A 27,167-nucleotide genomic window follows, 5' to 3' on the forward strand; every position below is an offset into this window, starting at 1 on the left:
CTCTCCTCTCCTCTCCTCTCCTCTCCTCTCCTCTCCTCTCCTTTTCTCTTCTTTTTCTTTCTCTTTTTTTGGTGTCCTTGCTGTGAAGCACCACAACAACAGGTAATTTGATAGCAAATTACCTTAATACTTGGTTTAAAAGTTTTACATGAATCACAGAGTGTGTAGACTCATATGTATGATGTTGTACTAAAGAAACACATCTCCCACATCCTTAATTATCTCAGAGCTGAGCTTCCAGCCAAACTCCTTGCCTAGCCCATCTCTACAGTCATCAGAGAAGAACAGATCTATTCTATTATCTATTCTTTCTATCTATCTATCTATCTATATCTATTATAGACTGTGATGACTGTGATGATTTGCTCCTCTTTCTTTGCTTTTACAATAGAAGCAGCCACGTAGGCTAAGAGCACAGGTCAGCTATCCTGGTTGCAATTAGAGGAACTGAATCGCTAAGGGGCACAGGGTGAATCTACTATGTAAAAACTACTAAAAGAGTCAAGCACTTGGAAATACATTGAGAGATACCAAAAGACATCGTCTTGGAGGCAATTTTGAATCCTTTTTCCTAAAAAGAAAAATGGGAAAGGCAAATATTTGTTTGTACCCAAAAGGAATTTTTCTTTGAAATTAACGCTTCCAGGCTTTTATGATTGAGGCCAATTTAGCCTCCATCAAAGGCAGCAGAAATCACAGAGTTTTCATCTCCAAAGGATTAAGCCCCTTTTCCTACTTAACTTGAAAAGCTGATGAAGCAGTGGAAACACTTCATTTCACTTATCTTAGTGTATAGAATATGACAAAGAAATCGCTTAATTTGTTTTCATTATAATTCATCTGTATTTTCCACTTGTTTTGCAAACATTATCCTGTACCATTTGAGGCTGTGATGCTTCTTCAGCACATAATACATGTATTGATAACTTACCACTTATTGAAATGTCGTTTAATATAAAACTGCAACTCTACCATGAGATGAAACCAGAAAGAACTCTCAGTTCCATCAGGATCTCTGAAATGCTTCGTAATGAAAACCAGTTGAAATTCCAGTTTAGAGGATCTGTGCCATTTTTTTTTCCTCTTACAGTTTTCCAACATAAAATATTTTATAAATTCTTACAATTTGCTGTTTAATTCACTTTTAATAACACAATAAAGAACAGGATATCAATTTTTCTTTAAAAATGCAAAAACATTAACGCCTAACAAGAAAATACTCAGCAGATAGTAAAACAGAGCATTATGTTAAAACACACTGACGTACAAACAATACATTCGTATAGCACCTTAGTGAATTCTCTTTATCATAGTAAATATAGTACAAAGAGAGAAGATCGGATAAAATTGTGCTGCCTGACAACTGCAATTTTTTGGGCTCATAAAGTATCCTGCATTAAATTAAGGGCTCAATTTTTCTTTTAATTCACAGTGAGTAGTATTTTACTCCCCAAGAAGTATCAAAAAGAAAGCCCAGGGACACTGCACAGTAGAATTCCCAAACACTGCCAACAGGAACAATATATGCCTATTCCGTAAAGAATAGATTAATTGGTGTTCTGACCACAGACCACAGTTTTTTAACTGATTCCATATTGGAATTTCAGTTCAAAATATTGAGGTTCACTCTGTAAATCAACACAACAAATACATATAGCAGAAACAGAAACAACCAGTGCAAAAGTATGCCAGTGAACAGAGCTTTGTGATGCTGCCAATCTTAAAAAAAAAAAAAAAAAAAAAAAAAAGGAAAGAAAAGAAAAGAAGCTTCAGAAGTATTGGGAAGCACTAATGAACGTAATGAACGTATTCACTTCTGATGAAATATTCCCCATTCTCTAGGACAATCACTTTTCTCAGCCCATAGTAAGAAGTTATCTTCTTTGATCATTTTCTAAAATTTGTCTGAAAAGCAGTTATCATTAACTTTATGGCATTTCTTTTTTTATCTCTTTTGCAAACGTTAACAACCATTTTCGTGTGGATGACTTGGACAAAATACATATTCTGAGAAGTAATGAGTGCTTCAATCCCCAGCCTTTGAACCCGTATTTTCTACCCTAGAATTGATGTATCTCTAATTATTTATTTGCAAATCAGCTCAAATTCAACAAGAGTAGTGAGCATCTCTCTTTCCCAGTGCATACCGGTGACCATGTCCAAGAAAAGCTAACTTTGAGGGCTTATTTGTGGGGTTGATCTTCTAATATTGGAAACATTCTGAAACCATCCTAGAATGTTCACTGCTACACTACCCCATGCTACAGTCATTTTCAAAGGTTACGGTCAGTTCTGAGAGGCCACCTGAGGTCTTCCTGCACTCAAGAGAGGACTCTAGGTCATAGAGCAGAGGAGCTCATTTTACTAAATCCTAGGACTCCACATTTCCAAGGGGCTTCACTGAGCAACTTCCTGCTTAGCTGACGCATCCAGCTCCTCCCAGCAAGCCCAGGCGCTGAGCACCAGTGTCTAAATCCCAGTTTGAAATATCTTTTCTGAAGGACTGTTATGCAGAACATAATTGTGAATTAGCTTGTTTACTATAAACAGAACAAAAAAAAATGTATTTCATTAGTGAGAAATGTCTTTGCACAACTGAACTTTTTTTCTTTTGTTTAATTATTATTACTTATTTATAGTTCAAAAATATAATTTACTTTATTTCAGGCTTATGTTGAGAGTGTTTCATTTGTTCTAACTGTTCACGCTGTGTATGGTTTCGATTACACAAACATTTTAAGCCTTGGGATTGCGTGTGTTTTCCATGCTAAGTCATACAGTTGGAAACACTGCTTTTCTGAATAAATAGAAAGGCCATTTTTTATACTCCTAGTTGTGTTTGCTTTTACAATAATTGCTAATGATCAAGAAAAGGAAAAATATACATATATAAAAAAGAGGCAAAAAAGTAGTATTTGCTAATGAATAATTATCACCTAAGCAGTTGCTCTTAATGGAGTATATCCTTCCTATGTATTTATAGCCTATGCTTTTCATCAAAAAAAAACCATTTTGCTTTTCAGATTGAAAATCTGTTGTTTTTTTTAAAGATATCTTCACAAAAAATATAGAGATTTAGCTGGGTATTATGCGGTACTGGATGAGTATGAAAGAAGAAACAAAGACTTGTCTTTCAGAAAAGGATACTATTTTGAATTTTGTGGAAGCATTTACTAGGCAATTTATTTTAAAACACATGCTGCCTCTGTACAAGGGGATTTGCCAAACTTGGATTTGAATTTAGCAGGATTTATGAATTGAGAAAAGCAATTAGATAGCTGTTTTGTGTAGACTTTTGAATAATTTACCCTTGCTAAATAGCCAAATCGGGTTTGAGTGTACAGAGTACAGAGTACTGTACTTACTTGTACTTAGTACTCTTGGCCAGTACAGACATTCTTGAAATTTAATCCTTGCCTCCCAGGTTTAACTAAACTCCATATTTGCAATTAGGTGATAACCACAGTATTCATGAGATTAATAATACAGTCTTCATCTGTGTCACACTTGACATTCATGGATTGCTTAGTATCTGCTGAAAGAGCTTAGAGAATTTCTTAACGACAAAAAAAAAGATTGTGCTAATCCAAATATATGTGTATTATATAAATTATATAGCTATACAGCCTCCCTGTGTGATTCACTAAAAGCTCAGAGCTGACACCGAAGATATTAGGACTAAGGGAACTTTTCAGCTTATGGGCTCAAGCCAGGAAAAAAAAAATGTACAGGAAATCACTAGCGTCAGTGGAAAAGTGGATATGAAAACAAAATGATCAGGACTGGAAAACTATGAAAAAAAGTCAAAACCAATTCAGGAACAATAATTTTTCATTAAGTCAAGATTTTTCATTTTGCATACCATGGAGAAAATTTTTCACAGCTCTGTTACCTAGACATCATCCAGAAAAGACTGGTGATTACTGTCAGTTCCAGTTGCTTAACCTGGTATACAACCATTGCATTCATATCATATATGAACTGGATGGAAAATATGGAAGAAATAACAATTCTCAGAAAATATGCTGAAGTATTCAGCTGTGTGCATATTTCTCACAGAGAGTTCTGCATATGTTGTGGGAAGAGGAAAAGCTGAAGCTGAAATCTGCTCAGATGCTCATCTAAGAGAACAGTGTCACCCTTGAGGTGTCTGGATTTGATAGTGACATCCTTAGTCAAGCAGAATGTTTTACTTCCTATAAGGCATTTTGCCTGAATAAGGAGAGTAAATTGGGCCCTTAAGTAATACCAAATCCATGTAGTGCCTCATTTCAGTGAAAAGAAATAAAGAATATTTGTTGAGACAGAATAATAGATGCAATTATCTATTTTTTACATAGTTGTCATGTCAGATTTAGAATTTTATATACATTCCCTTTCGAAAAGAAGTTACAATGATTTGCCACACTATTTTCTTACAGTGCTCAGAATGAAATTGCCAGTACCAGGACCAACTTCCTTGTCACAACTGCCTTTAAAAGAAACACATCACCAACTATTGTACGAACTCATACTATCATAACATTTTTAATTTATATGTGCATAAGATGGAATCCAATTTCTTTTCACAACACACCAATCATATATTTAAACCTCCTGGCACAAAAAAAAAAAAAAAAAAAAAAAAAAAAAAAAAAAAAAAGATGTTCTGTTTTACTTTGTTTTGTCCAGAAGATCTCCCTAAAAGAGAAATGATAATAAAAAGGGGTTGAAGATCTCAAGAGAGGTGTTTGAGAAATTTCCATTTCCTATAAAATTCAAACTTTTCAACAAATGAGTGTTTATATATTGCCTGGCCAGACTAATAAAAAACAAATTGCTTTGTTTGTTTTATGATTTTCCCAGTATTTCTATGTCACTAGGAAAGATGAAAGTCAGTCCATTTTTCTGGGGAATGGCACCAGTTGGGATTCAGGTGATCATATTCACTCTGTTTCTCCTCAGGTGGCTTTGCTTTATTGATTTGGTGTCTGAGAAGTCCAAATGCTAATGCTCCTAATGATCAGCCACTCTTTTTGACTTTTGGTAACAAGTATTCGCATGCAGTTAATATCAAACAGAACTTTGTGCTCTACATCTGTTATTTCAAAGTTTCCATTTTTGAATTCCCCTAGTCTCAAATATGTAGTACATTGTTTCCCTTTTTTACCCCCTACAATCTTTTCCCCCACTTCCAAGGCCCCATGATGCAAGATGTCATTTTGCCGATCTTCCATTCCAGTGACAACTTTAATTTTACTGATTTTAATGGGCTTCTCAAATACAATACCATAGAAGTCTCCAGTAGAAGGGGCTTTGCCCCAGAAGTACTCATCATTGCTGCTGTAAGCCTTGCTTGCTTCATAGTTTTCAAATACATTCATGTTGGTGTGCAAGTTTGCAGGTGGGTTGTCAGGGATATCAAAGGATTCCTCTTCAAAATCATCATCCTTTAGCTTGTTTTCAGCTCCTTTGTAAGATGAATAGTATCCCATGTGCTGGAACAGGGATGGCTTAAAACGTATCACTTCCTTTTGAGCTAGTAGCCCACGAAAGTGGATCAGGAGCCAATCGCAAGGCATTTCTTGGTAAAACATCAACAAAAAATGGGCCAAGCGTGGGAGGTCATGGGAATGGTAAAGCTTTCCAATATACCCCAATTTGGAGAATTCCAAAGTTACCCAGTAAGATCCTTCCCGTGAGGTAACTACTTTCTTAACAGCAGTCAAAAAGTTCTTTGAGCAGCGAACATCATCTTCCAGCATCACGTAATAGTCAGAAAGATTAGCACAGAAGTTAAGCAGGAAAGCATAATCCACATTTTGTTTGGATCGAAACTTCACTCGGTCTTCTGGGTCATTGTAATTTCTCTTGAGGCCATCCAACACTGGATAGTACTCCTCAGGGACATGAATGACTATTAATCGGCCGGCAATTATGTGATGAGCAAATTTCAGCGAAATATCCTTGACCATCCCTTCACACCAGGCTGAGTCAAAATCTGCCAGTTGCACTACCACTGCAATTTCTTTAAGTTCTTCATAACTTGACTGCTCAAATATGGATTTGATAGTCTCAAGTAAGTAGTTTCCCTTTTTCCGTTTCACAGAGGATAGTCCAATTGTAAGATACTCTGTACAAAAGCAAAGAAAAACATAAACTGAGTATTTAACATTGGAAACCATCAAGCCACAAAGCTACCCTCCAGGGTTGTACTTATATTAAATAAACCTTTTGAATGGTGAAGTCTGGGAAGTTTGGTATGCGAACTTATTAAACTGCATGCAACGAAGGATATTTATTGCTTTTTCATTAAAGAAGAACTGTATTGCAAGCAAATGGACATATGGAGACTATTGCATTGAACATTCATTCATTAACTGCAAGAAATGGTGTGAAATGGACAGAAGCCAAAACAATGTGCACATATATGCCTGGTGAGGGAAAAATCCATTTAGATAAGGTTGAAGGCTATAAAATCTGCTAAAAGAACTTGGAGTTATCATTCACTCAATATTTTTAACTCAAGCTACAGTAAAATGTAGCACAAAAGTATGTGTTAAAGATTAATTGACACACTTTGATCATTTTAAGAACTGTACAAGACTACACTTATATCTAACTTCAGTTTTATAAATGTTGCATGGATAATTTCTTTTTAAATTTTAACTAAATTTCAAGCATTTTCAACTTTAAATTTGTCCAATTTTTCCTTGCTAATATTTCATCTAACCCTATTTCAGGACTTAGTGAGCAATTTACCTAAACTCCCTCTTACAATATACAATTTAGATATTACTTTAAAGTAGAAGACAGCATATGACTGCATATCTGAATTACTACTAATAATTTTTAATATTGTTGCATTTTCCTAGGAAGAGCTGTATCTTAATTATATGGGATTAATTTTTAAATATGCTGTTTTGGAGGCACTAGTACTGCATTATTATCAGCAGTCGTAACAATTATTTTCAGATATTTGTTAATATGTCTCCATTTTCATAACTTCTATTGTAGAAAATGTTAAAGATTTAAATTACCAGGGTGTACTTCAGCTGAAACTACCCTAACTTTCTTGAAATAATTTAAACATTGTGGTTTGATAAATTGATTCAGAGATTCCCTTTAGGTTGAAATCTCAAAATGCACTTACGCAGTGTAGCAAAACCGAGAAGCTATCTACGCTGCCTACGCAGATCCACATTTCTCAAACCTAATTTGAACAAACCTCAGTTTATCATCTTCTATGAAGATCAACAACTTACAGGTGGTTTTATTTTAGCATCAGTGTGAGAACTTCTGAGCCTTGTTTGTTTATGCTTGTGAAGTTATTGATTTTGAACTAAAAGGACACCTGTCTAAAAGCCAGGTATAGCCATCCTTCACAACAGTCTACAAGTCTTAAATCATGCCTGAAGTCACAGCAACGAGTTGCTTTTCCTTTGGGAAATGTATCCTCCTATACCACCCCCATAAAAGCACAATTCCTATCCACAGCTACTGGACTGATACAACAGAGGGTGAGGAAGACATATCTACTTGCTTGATCCCAAAGGGACTTTCAACAGAATTTATTTATTCAATAGACAGGTGCTGACAGTCTGGTCTCAGAAGGTCACTACTGAGCACCACTAGGGAATGCTCCCGTGGCCTGAACACTGGTCAGAGGGTGACCCACAAAGTGTGCTCACATCAATCCATCCAGGAGCAGTAGGATGTAGGAAGATTGCAAGTCAGGTAAGTGGTCAGAAAGCGAAGGGTTTGGGGGTCATTCACTGCTAGGGTACTGCCATGGAGAGACAGCTGTACCACTAAGTTGTCCAAGACCTCACTGTTCAGCTGAGCCCTTCCTGCACAGAAATACCACAGGGACTATATGGATTTCGCTCAATGTTGGTAACTTCATTTCATAACGCTCAGATTGTAGTTACTTACTTTTCCTTGGCAAAGGCGTGCCAGCTAGGTAGCGATAGGAAATGTTTATAGATCCTGAGAAATTTGACAAGTCTTTAAAAGTGTGAACATAGCGCTCTGGATTAAGCTGGTGCGTGGCTGTTTCTCTGATTAATTGCTTGTCCCCTTCCTATTAGTGAGAAAACAAAAAGAATAGGACAGGGAAAGAGACAGAGAGAAACACATATGTGAATGCCAGCCAGAGAGAAAATAGGGACAGGTAGGTTTCCAAGAATAACATTTTTTCAGTGTCAGCCTTCCTGAAAGCATGTAGATGTCACCTCTTTTTTTTTTTTTTTTTTTTTTTTTTTTATCCCATTACCGAATAGCATGGATTTTTAGCTATAAGAAATGCACCATAACTTTTCAGATTATGGTAAGAGGAAAATAAGAAAAATATTTTGGATAAAAGCTCTGGAAATCTTACTTTTTAGAAGGATATCAAGTTTTGGACAAAAAATTTTGCAATGTTCCATATAGGGATAGCAGAGCATCTTTCAGTATCACAGTCTTCAGAGAGGATGCAGTAGAGTATAATTTTTGAAAATGTGTTTAACAACATTAAAAAGAAAAACAGCCTTTGCAAAGATAGCATGAAACTTCACCTTGACATCTGACTCACTTTGGCAATATCCTGAGTAGCTCCAAATCAAATTCATGAGTGCTCATCTAGAGAGCCAAAGCCTCAGCTGGATTTAGCAAAAACTAGTGGTATAGAGAAAGGCACATTTATCACCAGGCTTTGTCTCCCTGTCTTTTGTCTTCCTAGACACCATTTCAGTTGAAGTGAAGCTGCACATGGAACAGGGAGGCTCCATCAGCACTGCTCTATCATCAAGCTCACAGAGGTCTCAGGCAAAGAGACCTTTCAGCTCCTAAGCAAGGAGAAAATAACCAGCAGGCTATAGTGTCATGAGACTGACGTTAAATGTAGGAATATTTATTTAATTTACACTGCTTGATTCAAGTCTCTGATGGCAGGCTGGTGTATAAATGAGTTTATTTCTTTCGCTACAATATGTTAGAACACTAAAAACTTTCCAAACTGTCATTAAATGAGAGCATTGTGCAGTAAAGAGTGCTGCTGCTAACAAGAGCAACCAGCAACAGTAAACAGCATACATTCTTTACAGTACAAATATTCAAGAGCAAAAATGTGTCAAGACATGTAATCATTTTATGGCACAAAGAAACATTCCTGTAAAGCGATCCTGGGTTCATTCTAAGTTTATTATTCTTCTCTGGTAGCAGTAGTAAATAATCCACTACTGAGCTCAGTCAAGATCTTTGGCTAACATCCAGGAGTATCTACCTACTCTGTTACTCTCTCTTGATCTGCAAGGTCTGTCTGAATAATGCTACTGCTGCTCTGCTACTTTGCATTAGCTTGTAATTTATGAGATGAAGGTTTATGTTGATCAGAATCCAGATTACAATGTCATTCAATGGCCTAGAAAGAGGCTGTGCTAAAATTTCAGGAAATTTTCACAGAAACTGGCCAAATAAAAAAAAAAAGTGCCATTTTTTATCATTATTTTTGATAGAGTCTTTCCATAATGTCAAAACGTCCCGTGCCATTGTTTCCAGAATGGAACACCCAAATGCATCATTTTCATTAGTAGATTTGGAATGGAAACCCACATTGTTGAGGTTCTTCTACAGAAAAAAAAAAAAAAAAAGGTTATAAAATGTTTAGAGGAGAAAAAAAAAGAGAAAGTCAGGACAAAGTGTTTTGATTTTAATAAAATGCTTGAACTGACCACAAACATTTTTTTCTTTTTCATTTAGGAAATGCCTTTGGTGGGTAATAATCCTTTTTTGTTGTTGTTGTTGTTGTTTTCATTCCTTTTTTGAATGGAAAGCAAAACTAAAATGCATAATTTCCATAAATTTAAAAAAAAAACTAGTTCTTCTCTCCATGTTTACTATGCAGAGGGCTGAAACTTCATCAGGTTTCTCTAGTTCTCCTCTCTAATTTTTTTCCTGTCTTGGTTCTTGATTTCCTCTACTAATTCGCAAACTTCCATTCTGTTTTTTACTGGAACTCGGGCAGCTCTGCAGCTCTACTCCATTCTTCATAAAGATATTTTGCTCCACTAAGGTTACTGAATCAGGTACAATGCTCTTACTGGTTTCATACAGTCCAAAAGAATTAGTACTCATAGAATTATAATGACGGCATAATGAACTTAAAATTCATTTACAACTCAGAGTATGCATGAAAAATCACTGCAAAATAATAAATATATAATGATCTACCTTATATTAAGTCAATGTATTCAAAATGTTTGATCAGGTGTAATAATACACTCTACAGAAGCATCTTAAACCGCCTAGCTGATATCTTTACAGCAGCACTACATATCATCTACCAAGGATCCTCATAAAATTTATCACTGTGGACCCTTCCTTTCCAGTCCCACACAAAATGCCCTGCAGAAAAGACTCAAGAGGCTCTTGAGATGTGTGGAGATTTTCTACATGAAAAGAGAAAAATTTCCTCTCTCTTCTGAAGATTTGCCACATTACATTTCCCTTTTACAATCTGATTTTCTGAAAAAAAAAAAAAAAAAAAAAAAAAAAAACCTATTCATTTCATCTTGTACATGGAGAAAGAGATATCAGACCCACATCGCTTGTACAGCTTGCTCTCTGACACTGGGCCAACATTTGGGCCAGTACACCCCTTGTTTACCTTGAAGAGACATCAGGAGACATCAGGAAACTAATTATAGCAAGAAATTCAGAGGGCCTTCAGGGCTCTAGGCTTTCAATTTCCCTTTCCTGAGGGGCTGGTTATCCTGGTGTCCTTGAAGTGAATGGTCAAATACACATCTTCTCACCACTGATACTGAATCTGCTCGTTTTTTATTTTAGCAGAGGAAACATGCCAGGCAGAGTAACAGAGATGTTAGATATGGTCACGAAAGTTGAAAGTAAAAATAAATAAATAAATAAATAAATAAATAAATAAATAGTCAACATGCTAATACATTCAAGAAAAGCTTGATGGGCTGTAAAAATACCAACAGATCTGGCAGAATTGTCAGGAGACTTCGTAAGAGCCTTGGCTGGGAACTACATGAATGCAAACATGCCGGAACTGTAATGAGAGAAACAATAAAAGAAAGTGAATTTGTAAAACATTAAAAAAAAAAAAAAGAAAAAAAAAAGAGTAAATTAGGAATAAGTCATGGAGACATCTGGGGAGCTGACAAACAGGATGTGGAAAGATGTACAAAACAAACCAAGAGAAACACCATTAACAGTGATAATAAAAGCACTTACAGAAACATCTAGGGAACTCTGAAGCAATTAGTGATAGAAGAAGAAGCAGGGAAAATGCCATTGGGGAAAAAAAATTGTTGAAAGCCAGGTCAAATTGATCACAACCAAAAAATGATGAATTTGTAAAACATCATGCAAATTCTTAGTGCAAGTGCTGTTAGATAAAGTAATGTATCAATGGAGTAACATGATAAAAGCATGTTTTTCATTTTAATTATTTAAGAAGCATTAGGATAGTCTTAATAATATTTACAATATTACAGTATTATTAGAACTAACATTATTAGTATTGGTATTTTTAGGTCGTTATCCATAATTCTACTAAATACATTTAAAGATTTTACTATGTATGCATTACACATTTCTTATATTACGATGCTACTTTTCAGATCCAACTGAAATCAAACTTCACCTTCCAGTGTATTGGAAAGTCCCACCCCAATTAAATGTTTCAGACAAATAAGAGAGTGACACAGAGGATCAGAAAGTCACTCACTAGTTCAATTCAAGATCTAGGAAAAGCACTATCTAATCTTAACACAGTATTACATATGTAGGTCAATCATTTGGCTACTTGCAAGTCCCATTTATTAATCACGTGTGTCCTTTTACTGGGCTCCATCCAACTTCTAATGGCCTAAAAGTTCTATACATTAATTAACAAAACAGTGTCTACTTGGCATTCAGCCTCAAGACTCCCATAAGTTATATATAAATCTAAGGGTTATAGTACCTTTTTGGTAGCCTATCATTGAAAATCCTAAATCAGATCCTTCAATAAATCTAGGCTAAAATCATAAAATTACACTGTACGCCACTTTAATTATTAACTTTGTAATGCTGAACTTGACAGGCTTAAATCTGCATACAGAACATGACAAAAATAGAATAAGAAAGAAATTATTCATGCAAGCAGCTTAAAATAATACAGAAGTAACTCAAATTCTCATATATTTTTATAATCTGACATAATACTATATTCACAGGTGAGATATTTGGATAATGGATCTCATAGTAATGTGAATAATATAACAGATAATCTTCTTACTAAAATTGAGGAAAATTTAGAAGGAAGTGAAATGCAGGCAATGTTTTGACTCAGGAAGATATCTGATAGTTAGCTCCATATTTTTCTGTGTTCATTACCTATTTTCCCCTCCCTACACTATATTTTACATCTTTAAAAAGGACTATTAGGATCTTACTGACATATTCTGCATATTGCATATAATGATGATGGATTGGTCAAAAAGGGCATGTTTTGAGGATACTCCATTGTCAATGGCACACTAACTGTTGTAACTGCAAAAGTTATGAACTCAATTGCTTCAGTGCAGATGTATCATGTAATATTTGTTCCATTTCAAACAAAAAGTTTTGTTCCATCAGAATTTCTTCTGCCTAAGAAACTTACCAAAACATAGCCATCTTCAATGTATAAGTTCATGAACAGCAAACAAATTACAAGGACTCCTAAGAATGATACTGCCGATCGTTTCCGCAAGCATCTCATTTTATCGAAGTATATCAAGTTGTGTCTCATGTGAAGAAGGGCATACACAAGTGTCACCTGTGAAAGAAAATGATAGTGTTACCATAACTGTTCATCTATCTGATAATTATGATTGAACTTACCTTTAGATGTATCCAATTCCTTTAAACATTTATAGAATATATGGGATTCTTTGGGATTCTTTCAATTTGAACATAGTAATCTTCAAGTTAAATATGTAGTCCTAATTATAACTTAAGGTCTCTTTTTTATTCACCAATGAAGCATGATTACTCCTAGTCATTTTATGCTGAGAAGAAACTATGTGGTCTTGCTGTTGGTCTGCTACACATACCAGTATCTCATGTACAACTTTGTTACAACCCAGCTCGATGGCAGAAGATGAACCATCTGGACTTCCCTTCAAATACAGGCCAACAGATGGGGAAGAAGCTATTGTATAACCCTAATACCCCTCCCTCCAGTTGGAAAAGTCTAGATATCAAAACAGCCATTGCACATGAAGCTGACTCTCCCTGCAGTGAAGATACAAGTGGGTATACACACTAGCACCAAGCCTGGTGGACCACTGATCAATCTAAGATTTGCACCAGGGTGGAGTGAGTCTCTATGGAAGTGCCATTTTCTCCACTGGCTTTACAGCAGAGATGGATGACTATCTTAGTCAAGCAAAATGACTAGCAATTTCGAGCTATCAACTCATAAGCATTAATCTGTGGAGGACTTCATGTGTTTAAACAAGATATGGTCATAAAATAATAATAATAATAATAATAATAATAATAATAATCCAGATCACAATGATAAAATTTTGAGGGATTCTGAACTAAAAAACAGATTAAAAACCTTCTATTTATACCCTTATTTACTTTAAATGCGAAAGTATTATGCCATTTGTCCATAACAAGATCCAATTGGTCTATGAAATATAATATACTGAAGTCATATATGAATATAAACCTTAAAGCTCTACTAATCTATGTGAAGTAGTAAGCAGCACTGCCATGACAGTGCATATAAAACAACTAAACCCTTTATTTAAAGTAAAGATTTAATAATACCTCCATTTTAAAACATACTGAATATCTAAATTGAGAGAAAATAAGACCAAGGTCTGTAAACTAATTTTTTTGACATACTGAGAAATTTTAGGAAAAGAAACACTTTAAAAAGTTCAATCCATAAATTATTTCTCAAATTGATTAAATATATCAAACTCTGTAAAGAATGAATCTACAAGAATCTAGAGAACAGAGATGTGCATACATCAAGTATTATTAATGCAGACACTAAACTACTAGGTGTAGTTGGATCCAAGCTGAATTTCAGGGAACAGACAGATACTTGATATGTCCTACACGATCTAAAAATCATTATGTTGAGAAAAGGAGCAACTTACCTGTTACACAAAGGAAAAAAAAAAAAAGTGATAATGAATATCAAAGTATATTTGATGATTTAACCAGGCCTGTCAGTCTGCATTTATTTAAGTAGGGGCAGAAATACAAAGAATTTATCTTCCTGAAGTTCGAAAAGCCCTCTTAGATTATGGTAACATTTTTCTTCTTCTTAATATATCATGAAAATAAGCACCAGTAAGAAGACAAATTTTATCCTTAGAAGCCAAATTACCCTCAGGCTAATTCTATCCACAGGGAAAAAAAACTAAACATGTCTGTATTTTAATAATATTAACAATGTGTTTCTAGCTAAGTCTGCTCAAAGCCATGTGGACTATTATGAATGCACTTTCAGAGACATAAAATCAGTAAGACAACTCCATTTACTCCTAGTAGATAACAGAGCATTACACCCCTATTTTTTTCTATACGTGATTCAACTTTATATTAACAGATATTAATATGTAGCAGGTACTCCATTTATTTTGTTGTAGAATAATGTGAAGAGATTTAACTTGAAGAGTTAAAACCTATGTATCTTTTATAAACTTTAAATTTTGTTACAAAAATGAAATTTGAATTTCACCTTTAAGTTTCCTGTGAGCATTTGGGGCTGGCAATGTTACTTAGCAATACCCATTTTGCAGCTACATCTATGCAGTTGTGCATCCTGCTAACCTTATTTTGAAGGAGATTTACAAGTGAATTCGGGATAGCACAACAGTTTTATATATATTGCTCTACCACACAGCAGCAATGAGTTCTTACTCATTTTTTGCAATGAGTTCTTACTCATTTTATACTCATGAGCATACGAGGATTGCAATTCTCCAAACACCAGTGAGAGCAGTGGTGTCTACTGTATGTCTGTGGATTGCAGCAGACTGTCAGAGGACACCCTTACAATTTGAGTGGAAAGGAGAAATTGTCCTGTTTTATAATAGACCATGATAGATGCAGAGCTTGTTTTGTTGTTGTTGATTTTTTTTTTGTCACTGTATCTGTTGTTATTCAGAATTATACACTATTTAAAAAAAATGATCAGAGGATCATGGAATGGATTAGATATTGACTTCTCAGAGAATGACAAGAACTACTGGGATAACATATAGATATGTACACACTGAAATTTTCCTTTGGAAAGCTTTGGAATGAATGAGTGTTTTTCTTAATCCTAAAATTACCACATATGTTGTATTTGCTGATCTGTGGTAGTAAGCAGGTCCCTAATATCCTGACCAAAGTCACTAAAATGTGAGTGCACTAACTCAAAACTGTTAGTTTTGAGCTAACAGCTAAACAGCTATTAGCTCAAAAAACAGCTAAAACAGCTAAAACAGCTGTTTCCCAAGCAATTTTTCATTAGATCATTTCATCTTTAGATTAGTTACAGAAGTTGAGAGAATTCTACAGGTGAGATCTGAGGCACTTAGCACTCATGCTGATGTATAGCAAGAGAAAAGCTCTGCCTGGCTACCATTGAGAAGGAAATACTTGCATTTTTCTCATCTTGCTTCACAAGCAACATTACTGCTTTGCAAACAGAGCCCTTGAAATAGCTGAAGGCAAAATATAAAGTTCTAATAGAGCTTATTCCTTCATGAACTTATATACTCATACCAGCTTAAGTAACTGAGAAGAAGGCCACAATTATGGCACAACCCGCTACAGTCGGAGAAGGCAGGGACGTGCTCACTGACAGCAGATGGCAGTGCAGACACGCACTCCCTAGCCTTCAGGCTGCTCCCAGACCTCCATCTTCAAACCAGTATGTCTGAAGGTACTGCATGGCACACTTGTATTGAAAGCTTTTAGTATAAAAATGTGCACAGACTCATACATAGAGACACACTATACATTTTACTTTTTTTACTGTGATTTTAACTTTTTTCTTTTTTTTCCCCAGTTATTTCCAGCCTGTAATTTCAGTATTATGAAATACAAAGCAAGTGAAATTTGTGATAAGAAAAAATATATAAATTTTGCCTTGGGGTGTAGGTCATGTCGATGATCTTTTGTAAAATAAATTCAGAATTTTCCACAGGGAGATCCCTCAATGTTCATTAAGATATGAACAGATATTCAGAATATCTGAATAACTGTGCACTGGTGGCCAAGAAGGCCAATGGATCCTCGGGTGCATTAAGAAGAGCATCTCCAACAGATCGAGGGAGTTGATCGTCCCCTTATACACAGCCCTGGTAAGGCCACATCTGGAGACTGTGTCCAGTGCTGGGCTCCCCAATACAACAGGGATGTGGAACTGCTGGAGAGAGTCCAGCGCAGGGCTACGAGGATGATCAGGGGTCTGGAACATCTGCCCTATGAGCAAAGGCTGAGGGAGCTGCGCCTGTTCAGCCTGGAGAAGGCTGAGGGGGCACCTGATCAGTGTGTATAAATACCTCAAGGGAGGCAGTGAGAAGGAGGGGGCGGCCTCTTTTCAGTGGTGGGCAGGGATAGGACTAGAGAAAATGGCTGCAAGCTGAGGCACCAAAAGTTCCACAGGAACTTAAGAAAAAAATTCTTAACGGTGAGGGTGACAGAGCCCTGGATCAGGCTGCCCAGAGAGGTTGTGGAGTCTCCTTCTCTGGAGATCTTTAAAACCCACTTGGACACAGCCCTGTGCCATGTGCTCTAGATGACCCTGTGTGTACTGGGGGGTTGGACTAGATGTCCTCTGGAGGTCCCTTCCAACCTTAAACATTCTATGATTCTATGATATCTATTCATTAAGATATTTGAACTCAAAACTAAGATGCTGATTTTCTAAAAGGCTTCAATTTAACATTCAACTCTGAAATCACAGTTTTGCTCAAAATTTTCATGCCTTCATTATTCATGCACAATTAAATAGATATCAGAGTGATCTAAATGTAATTGGTCTCATAAAGCCATCATTAAGCAGCTAAATGTAATACTTAATATAAATGCATGAATTTTAACTGTTTTCTTTTATATAATAACATGCATTGGTTTCCTCACTCCCTCTTTTCAGATCCCAAATCTCTGAATACAGATTTGTATACACAGATACATAGGCAACTTTGCATAGCAAATATATGAATATAATATGAATCTATATTTGTTTTGATTCTATAAACTGATACAGGATTGAAAGGATAAAGAGCTAAGATTAATAATGTCAGTATTGAAGAAGCTGCTCTTTATAGAATGTACCAAGGTGTGAGAGCTGTGTGAAGACTAAGACTGACTTTCACATGATAATGTGCTATTTTCCCTTGCAAAAGTTACATCACAAAGCAGAATTTAAAACACTGTTGACTTAAAAAGCAAAATTAAAATGACTTTTAACAGGAATCTGTTTTTAATGCACCTAGTCCATGAAACCAAAAAATATTAAATCTTTTGAAACATCTCAGTTGTGGTATCAGTGTAGCTGTTACCAAGAAGATAAAGTGATATGTTTTTTTTTTTTCCTTATCATCCTCTTTTTCAGAGATTTTTCACCAGCCCATAACTTCTCCATCACACACACATGCAAGGTCATTGTGGTGAACCATTTCACATTCTATCCACCTTCTTCAGAGCTTTTTGATAATACTAGTGATTTGCCCTTTGTTCTGGCTTCTGAGACTATTGTTAACATTCCTGAACCATTTCCTCCTCAAACCAGTATGTAAAGGGGCCCAGTGGAGTTCCACTCTCAAGTGTCACCATCCTTAGTGACCTTAGTGATCTTACATAACCTTATATAAGCTTATATAACCAATACTGTAAAACCTGCTTTTATCTGTAAATGCAAAGAATGCAGTAATAGGTCCTCTCTTTCTATTCTGTTTTGCATGCATTTGAGTGCTATATCCCAACAAGTGAAGAAAAGTTGCTTATTTGTAGAGGATCTGATGGTTGTCAGAAATGTCAACAGCATTATATTTATACTATAATATTTCTAAATCAGCCATGCAGTTTTGCCTGCCACTGAAAACTGTATTCCAGGAGATACAGTGGAGCAGATCTCCTACCACATTTATTATACCAACAAAATCCATAGATAACACACAAAAAAACATGATTGGCTTATTAAACCCCTTGTGAGCTTTACTGCAATCCTTGATTTAACTAAAATGCTAAAAAGCAGGCTTTACATCCCTCAGTCTAGTGACATACCATTCCACCAATGTTTAACTGAACTGCTTTACTTGCACTTCTTAATGTTTGTCCAATTTGTTTTTCTCCTTTTCTTTTTGGAAGGCTGCACATGATGCCCCAAGGGTTACATTCAATCCTCTTTACAAAGTGAGAGATTCAAGCAAAAGAAACACCTTCCCCCAAAAAAAACTGGGGGAAAAAGTTCAGCAGAATATAAAGGATTTATTCATACATGACTATTATTAAATTCTACATCAAAGTCTGGGATATGTGTGATATTTGCATAAGTAACAGCTATTTTTCTTATATACGGTGGAAAAAAAAAGACTTGAGTCATCATACATATTTGAGCTACGAATGGTAGTGAACTGGAAAATTGTAATGGACAGACTATTCTGCCCAGTTCAGACAGACTCCCAACAAGATGCACTGTCTGGCTTATTGAAAGCTTAAAAGTACATACAAAATGTCCAAGGCTGACAGGCAGGAGGTTTGCTGTCACTGGCAACAGGGAAGTAAAAATTGGTGTGGGGGAAAGGAAAGTTTAGCTTAGAATTAGGCTAGCAGATCCAGGACCTTGACCCATAGAAATGTGGCAGAATATTTCAAGCACCGTAATTTGGGGATGGGGGTTTAAAGAGAGTTTGAGAAGGACTAATTCCTCCAGCGATGCCAAGTTACAAAACAATATGGAAAAGTAAAGAGCTCTAATTTGATTTGGAAGTACAGAGATTTGATATGAAGGGCAAATTGACTTCCCTGTCTGATGGCTTCAGAATGACATAGGGCACTCTGGTGCAGGTAGGACTGCTCTGGTGCAGGTAGCACTCTTGGTGTGGAGGAATCAACTCTAATCAAGGCAAAGCGATGAGTAAGATGTGAGAATATGCATTGACTCAAGCAGCTGAGCACAATTTAATCTACTGGATGGATGGCAATGCATACCACTGGATATGTTTTATCCAGTATAAAAGGCAGGTTTTAGAAGAATAACATAGACCATTGATTGACAGGATGTGGCAAGAGCCTGGGAGGCATGAATAAATGACAAAGAAATCTCCAAGAGCTAACAAGTTCTCCTCTTCAGAGACAAAGGACAGAAAATACAGAAAAGCAGCACGTACACAGAGGGAGAAGGGAGAGCTCACTGCAACATCCAGAGAACTAGCTTAGAAACAGGTGGGAGTAGAGAGAAAGCTTGGATTGAATTAGAAACAAACAAAAAATCCTGAGTATTGAGAATCATGTGTGCAAAAAGGAACTGGAGGAAAAACTTTAGAGAAAGAGAAGAATACAGATCAGGTATCCGATCTTGTTGGGACAGGGATGTAATGATGTGAAAGGGAAGACAAAATAACTTAGGGTTGAACAACATGGCTATGGAGCTATTCTCAGTCTGCCAGTTCTTCAAAGAAAACATCTCCACTAGATCTCACTCACTTCACTGTGCTCTCTGTATTAGTGCCTTTGCTTCCCTCCCACAGGTAAATGGATTGCCATATTGTTGCCTTGGTAATCTCTACATAATTTCCCGTCTTAATTTTGGGAACATAACAATTTCTCTCAGTAAAACTCTAGTCACCTACAACCAACCCATCCTATTTGTGGACAAAGATCATTAGTCCCCACTGATAACTAATTATCCATTCATTATCCTCCACTTGGGTAATAGGGATGGGTCATCAAAACAAAATATGGGATCTGGAAGAAAATTATCCTCTATAATCTTCTATATCATCTATGTGTGCTATACGATCGTAGCTTTATCTGTAATTTAAGACAGTCTTAACAGTGGGAGCAGGCAAAACCTAGGATTTGGGGGTGGGGTTAATGTAAGGTATCCCTAATGTATTCTTATATACCTCTGCTGTCTCTCTTTCCCCCCGCCACCATCAAACAAGTGTGTGAAAGCTGGTGGAGCCATGCCAACATTTCTACACTCCAGATGCCTCTGAGGCAACAGATTTTTATCAGCAAATAGACCACCATCCTGTTTTGGTCTTTAGTCTTACATCCTGTACAAATCCTGCTATAAATCCACCACATGGATGAGAATGTAAAGCCAATATCTCCTGCCAAAAATCCTCTGCATTGGATAAATATTTAATTACTTATTGGTTAAAAGAGAAAATTCAAAATATGCTTATTAATATCTTTTGCCATTAAAAAACCTGATAGAAAATTTTTTATTCCTGCAGTTTGAATATATTTGCAATAAATGAAGTACAGAATTAAGCATTTCTTGATCAATGTGTTCATTTTATTCTAAAAGCATGAAAACATATTCCCATACTTGAAAGACTGGCTGTATCATTACATTTTTTTTTTTTTTTTTGATGTTTGTTTTAGGCCTGCTTAAATATATATATAAATATATACATATACACACACACACATATGTATATATATATTAAAGCAACTTTGGAAGATAATGCTTTTCTTAGGTTGCAAGATTCACCTCTGGCACAGTCTGAAAGTTACCACTGAATGTTGGCAAACAGATAAATTGAAGGCATGAGATTAGGATTGGGAATTAATCTGCTACAAAACAAAGGATGTAATCCTTTCTCCTTCACTACTATGCCATAGAATATTGGCACCTCATCTTAATGGATGTCTGACTACTGGTTAGCAGAGATTATCATGGTGAGAAGCATGCAGGTGTACACCAACTTTGGAAAGCCATTCCCTACTCATATGAAGCTGATTTTTCTGGATACTCACGGAGATGCAGGATGGCCCTATTCACTACAAGCAGCTTTGTTCCCGTGCTGCTAGAGATCCCATGCTACTCACTTACTTGGATCTGAAATGCTTTTAGCCCTGTGTATAGCTGTTTCATCTTGGGCTCTACCTCATCTCACTTCTGCCTAGAGACATCCTCCTGTAGTCTACAGGAAACCTGGTGATTAAACTTAAAATCACCATCACGGCAGCCAAAAGCTATCAGTGTACCTGCCCTGTTTTGGTGTGGGTTAGGGAGGAAAATGTCTCTTTTCTATGAAGCATTTAGCTAAAAGATTTCCGGTTAGGTATTGACTGAGAAGACAAGCAGCAGTGCTACCTGCAACAGAAGTTATTAACCCCTCTCTCTACAAATCCTGCTTAGTTTGCATGACCTAATTTCTTTACAGTGCAAGGCAACTTAGACAAATTTATAATACCTCTAAAATTGTCTCCATTAGTTATAGAATCAACATCAATTAAAGTAATAGATCCAGACTGCATTAGCCCATAAATAACAAAGTCCACTTGAAAAGCACACATAATTTTAGTTCTTTCTTGTTAAGAAGTAAATTACTGCAGTCAAGGCTACTAGTTTTTGAGTCCGTGAATATCTCCAAAGATATCAGTCTGTTTCTCCACTAGCAAATTAATCTGAAGTCGACATATTTCAGACATATCTTGTTCACAATTCTTATACTGAAAAGAAATGATTCCTTGATAAAGATCATAGCAATATATTTTGTGTGTCACCATATATGGAGTTCAGAACATGAAACATTAAAAAAAAAAAGGAACAGTTGCAGCATTTTATATATAAGTTTTTTTTTCATTTTATAGATGTTTATTCATCAAAAATTACTGAAATTGGTTTTTATAAAAGAATAAGACAATTCCAAGTCTCATACACTTATACAAAATTTTCAAGTCTTTTTTTAGAATGAGTTATTTTATTGATTGGAAGTTACTGTCCGAGTGCTCGATGGAAAGCCTTTATGAAACACTCATCTTAGAAAAAGATTAATAATACAGCCAGTGAAAAACAATTTTTTCACTGTTAATCTCCTAATCTATTTTACATCATTTCCCAGATGTACTGTGGACATCACAGATACATGACTCTTCAAATAATCAATTATATGGCAAGATCTGAAGAGCTTAGGAGTTGCTCTGTACCAGAGAGTAAAACAATACCAAGGCTAGCTGCCTTTCTATATGTACTTTAATCCCTTGAAGTACCTAAACTAATTCTAATCAAAGGGTAAAGGACCTTGCAGTATCATTCAAAGAAATAAAAATTTTACATGGGACTCAGAGAATAAAAATTAAATGCTTTTTGACTTGACAGGATACTCTAAATACATATTATGTGTGAAATAATGAGAAAGGATACCATGTTAAACAGTTTTCAAGATCTGATGTAGGCCCAGAAGATACTGCTAAGATGCCTATTGAGTATTTTCTCAAAAGTTTTTACTTCTTACAGAAGAGAAGAAAGAAGATAGAAGAGAGAAGATAGAAGAGAGAAGAGAGGAGAAAGCAGAGGAGAGAAAAGGAAAAGAAAAAAGAAATTTCCAGGTTCTGCACCTCTAGTAATGTTATTATCTTATGACTAGTAATGTTCAACGTGCTTGTTAGAGGACAAGTTCACAGAATCACAGAATATTCAAGGTTAGAAGGGACCTCTAGAGACCATCTAGTCCAACCTTCCCGCTCAAGCAGGCACACCTAGAGCACGTGGCACAGGGTGGCATCCAGGCGGGTTTTGAAGACCTCCTGAGAAGGAGACTCCACAACCTCCCTGGGCAGCCTGTTCCACTGCTCTGTCACCCTCACTGTAAAGAAGTTCCTCCACACACGGAGACGGAACTTTCTCTGTTTCAGCTTATGCCCATTTCCCCTTGTCCTATCGCTGGCCACCAATGAAAACAGCTTGTCCCCTTCTTCCCTGCATTCTCCCTTCCTGAACTTATACATGTTAATCATATCCCCTCTGAGCCTTCTCTTCTCCAGAGAAAATAGGCCCAGTTCATGCAGTCTCTCCTCATATGAGGGAAGTTCCATTCCCTTAATCATCTTAGTTGCTCTACGCTGGACCCTCTCTACAAGCTCCACATCCCTCTTATACTGGGGAGCCCAGAACTCCACACAGTACTCCAGGTGCAACCTCACCAGAGCAGAGTAGAGGGGCAGAATCACCTCCCTTGACCTGCTGGCAACACTCCTCCTGATGCAGGCCAGGATCCCATCGGCCTTCTTGGTCACGAGGGCACACTGCTGACTCGTGGTTAACTTGGTGTCAACCAGGACTCCCAGGTCCTTCTTCGTGGAGCTGCTCTCCAGCAGGTCGACCCCTAATCTGTACTGGTGCTTGGGGTTATTCCTCCCCAGGTGCAGGACCCTGCAYTTGTCCTTATTGAACCTCATGAGRTTCCTCTCTGCCCAACTCWCCAGCCTSTCCAGRTCCCTCTGGATGGCAGCACAGCCCTCCGGAGTGTCGGCCRCTCCACCCAGCTTGGTGTCATCTGCAAACTTGCTCAGGGTGCATTCCGTGCCCTCGTCCAGGTCATTGATGAACAAGTTGAACAGCACCGGGCCCAGTACTGACCCCTGGGGGACACCAATGGCCACAGGCCTCCAACTGGACTTGGCCCCATTTATCACCACCCTATGAGTTCTGCCATACAGCCAGCCCTCCATCGACCTCATCATGCACTGTGCAAGTTCTCTACAACTCTCTATCTGCAGATATAATTAAATAAAGATAATCGGGAGTAGGGAGTGAATAAACATTTAAAAAAGCCTTCATTGTTTTTATCTTAAGTGTTTTAATGTTAACTGCCAACCTACTTTTCCTCTGAAGAAACTGTACAATATTGTTTCAGATTGACCAAACACAGACACTTATGATGTAAATGTCTGCACCTAAGCTAGTCGCACACTGTCTCCTTTTATAGGCAGAGGGATAAATATGCATATTTGTACATTGCGATTCATCTCACTCCAAAGTCATTGCCTAAAATGTGATGAATGATGCCCCAAAAATATGTATTCTCTTCACTAACTATAGAAACAACCTGAGAAGACTGGCACAGATATAGATATCAATAAGGAAGAAATATATCAGTTTTCTCTTTTGTCTCTTTTGCTGTCTCTTTGGGGAAAGGGTAAACAATAAGCCACATTCTTTAGCTCCAAAGCATGGACCTGCACCTTTCCTGAGCAGTAATCTCCTGATTCTGGTAATGACACTGAGTCAAATCCTAGACCCTTCTCTAGCTACAACACTATGGCTAGCACATCTTGGCTACAGTAGGCTGCTGCAAGTTATCCTCTTTCTAAAAATTTGAAAGTTTGGTGTGTTTATCCCAAGACAGTTCCCTTTCTTCATCTCACAAGTCAGTTCCGTGACTCTGGGTATCAGTGTCTTCTGCTTCCTCCAGGCTTTATCCAGAATAGGATTTCCTGCTGCTAATAGAGTTTCCGCTCAACAGATTCATCACAGTACAACACAGAGAGGACAGACTATTACCTCCATGCCCCACAGTAGGATCGTAATAGCTTTTTCTTTCTTTCTTTTCTTTTTTTTTTTTTTTTTTTTAGCATGATATTGGAAACCAGAAAGAGATACCCATTAAAGGGCTTAACAGCCACAGTGGATTCATGCCCTCAAGTTGTGTTAATGTGTAAGTAATCTACAGTCTGTCTGTACCTTTGAATCATCTACAGTGCCTGGCAAGATCAGAAACTCAGTTCATTCAGTGCATTCAAATAAAGCAACTGATTTCAGGTGAAATAAATTCTCTGCATGGGCGGGCAGTATGGCTGCTTTATTTCAATGCAATGAATGAACTGATATTCTGATCTTCCAGGCACTGTGGGTAAGTCAAAGTTACAGACTCTTCTGCCTGAAGGTAGGACATCTATTGTACAAACCACTTGCTCTGATTCTCTTAACTCCTCAAAGTAATATGATTCCTTTTGTGTAACCCTTGGCACACCAAAAAGATAAGTCTTTCACTGAAAAAAATGACCTTTTTGACTACACTCTTGAATCATAGGTTCCTTTTGCAGAAGCAGCCTCAGGGCATTACATTTCAGTAAGGCTTCAAGCACTGCAGCAGTCTGTGTGCTTGTATTGGTGGATGTATGGCAATGTGCTTCAGCTGTTGATTTTGTTTTCTCAGGGTTGATGGAGTTCTGTAAGTCAGCCCTCCTTGTCTATTTTGAGGTTTATTGATGACGGACTGATGACAAGCTGCTTTGTGTTCATTTTTTTTTAGCCCCTGGATTAAACTTGATAGGATTCTGGCTTCACCAAGCTTTTTTTTCTTTAAAAAAAAAAGCCTTCATTGGTTTCCAGTTCCTGAAAAACTCCGAAATTTAACAAGTCATGTGCTAAATACATGCAACAGAGTCTACATATTTCAAGATGTGTAGAAAAAAAGAAAAATTACCAATATTTATTGTATCTCTAGAAATATAAAAAATAAGACAAAATAAGGAGAAAAATAAATATATATCAATGGATGAAAGGAACCTGAAGTTCTAGTTTTCCTTCCTTGCACCTTGGCTTAGCCAACTATATCTAAGCAAGACAGAAAACCATTAAACCTTAGAAAGGCTTACCCAACTCTTTTGCTAGTACTGTTCAAAGTAGAAGTTACGGGAATTATCAAACCCACAGTGTTGAATATATTTGCATAAAATTTGTTAAATATTTTAAAGACAGTAAAGAGCTTGATTGAAAACACTAGAAGCACCATTTGAAGGCCACTATGATTTCTTTTGCAGAGAAAAGAATCTTTTTGTTTGTTTTCACTTCTTTTTTTTGGTCCACAGTTTAAAAAAAATGCAAAGAGAACTGAGGTCCTCGGTCCCCCATCAAAAAAGAAGGTTAGCACCTGTAGTATTCCTGAGAGGAATGAAATTCCAGAAATAAGCAAACAACTTCCTTTATTTACTATGTGCAAAAATAATAGGGTAGTTTTATGTTTCAAATGAGCCCCTGGGATTCATCTGTATACATACTTCATGGAACTCATGTTCCCTTCATGGAAAGGAATTAGGTGGGCCTATCTCATTTTGCTGGATGGTAGTTTAATGGTGGTTCACATTGCTGAGAGTGAAAATACGAAAAGTAAGTAAATACTCCTTAAACGCATTATAATGTTTCCACGTAATTTGGAGACTTCTCATTTATAAAAAAGAATTTTAAACCCAAAAAAGGCAAAACTTTCAATCTTATCAAAGAAAGTCTGATAATTACAGGGTGAAAAGTCAAGATTCTTCTATTTGACCTTCACTTTTCAGCAGATGAAGTAAGCTGTCCAGATGATTTCAATGAATTTAATCTCAAGTATTTAAAGTATATCTTTTTTCCATCTCCCAGTTTGGAAAGACAGTCAAAAAGAAGCCAATATGAAGTGATAACTGGTATGACAGATAAGATGACTTTTATGTCCTTAATGCTAAAAGAACCCAAATTATATGATATAGTGGATTTTTGCATATTTTAATCTCATAAAGCATTTGGACTTTTTTTTTTTTTCCTCCCCACATACATAATAACTTTATTTCAAGAAAATAAATGCCACTTCCTGGTAACTTTCATCTTCCAAAAGAAACAATTGACAATCAAGACAATCAAGAAATATTAAAGTTCTTTCTTCAAGAACTTCTCACATCTGCTGACATTATAAGAAAAAAATGTATTTTCTATAAAACTATTTTGAACAAATAAGATTATTTTCAAAAGAGTAATAACAACCAGAAGTTATCAGACACCTAAATCCTGCATTTACAGGTATCAAACTGATAATGCAAAATTTTCTGCTCTGTAGTTTGTGGGCTTGAGTTTAATGAACAAGTAAGGAACAGCCATGTCATATAATCTGTTGATCACTTTACTGTTATCAGTCAATTGCTCTGCAGGAAGTATTTCTGAACCTTAAGAAAGATCAAGTGTCTGAAATAATTTTGTTAATTCCTTTCCAATATTTTTGATGTTGTGAAAAGCAGAAGGGAATCTGACCTATTGTAATAAATCCACAAATCGACAAACTCTGTCTTAAAATGTGACACTAGAGACACTGCCTACATGTTGTGTTATATATGAGTATGAATATATTGATATAAAAAACTATATGATTTTGATATAAATTTTTGATTGATATAAAATCTATATGATATAGCAGTGC

General features: G+C 36.4%; 1 protein-coding gene across 1 annotated transcript; it reads right to left on the minus strand.

The window, feature by feature from the left end:
- Positions 1–4,755: 4,755 nt before the first annotated feature.
- On the minus strand, positions 4,756–12,787 carry MGAT4C (MGAT4 family member C). Its single transcript, XM_026049734.1, has 3 exons — positions 12,635–12,787; positions 7,915–8,062; positions 4,756–6,112 (listed from the first exon to the last, which is right to left on the minus strand). Exons 1-3 carry the CDS (start codon positions 12,761–12,763, stop codon positions 4,956–4,958), a joined length of 1,434 nt encoding a protein of 477 aa, XP_025905519.1. The 5' UTR covers positions 12,764–12,787; the 3' UTR covers positions 4,756–4,955.
- Positions 12,788–27,167: the final 14,380 nt, after the last annotated feature.

The sequence above is a fragment of the Nothoprocta perdicaria genome, unplaced genomic scaffold (genome assembly GCF_003342845.1).
Source record: "Nothoprocta perdicaria isolate Ctin4 unplaced genomic scaffold, notPer1 scaffold_61, whole genome shotgun sequence".
Lineage (NCBI taxonomy): Eukaryota > Metazoa > Chordata > Aves > Tinamiformes > Tinamidae > Nothoprocta > Nothoprocta perdicaria.

What these genes read in the sequence shown, in the direction of transcription:
- MGAT4C (XM_026049734.1), bottom strand. Translation starts at nt 12,763, where the DNA reads ATGAGACACAACTTGATATACTTCGATAAAATGAGATGCTTGCGGAAA. An exon ending in TTGAAGATGGCTATGTTTTG is followed by an intron (nt 8,063 to 12,634) that starts GTAAGTTTCTTA and finishes TCTCACTAATAG; the next exon opens with GAAGGGGACAAGCAATTAAT. An exon ending in CACGCCTTTGCCAAGGAAAA is followed by an intron (nt 6,113 to 7,914) that starts GTAAGTAACTAC and finishes GCTTTTGTACAG; the next exon opens with AGTATCTTACAATTGGACTA.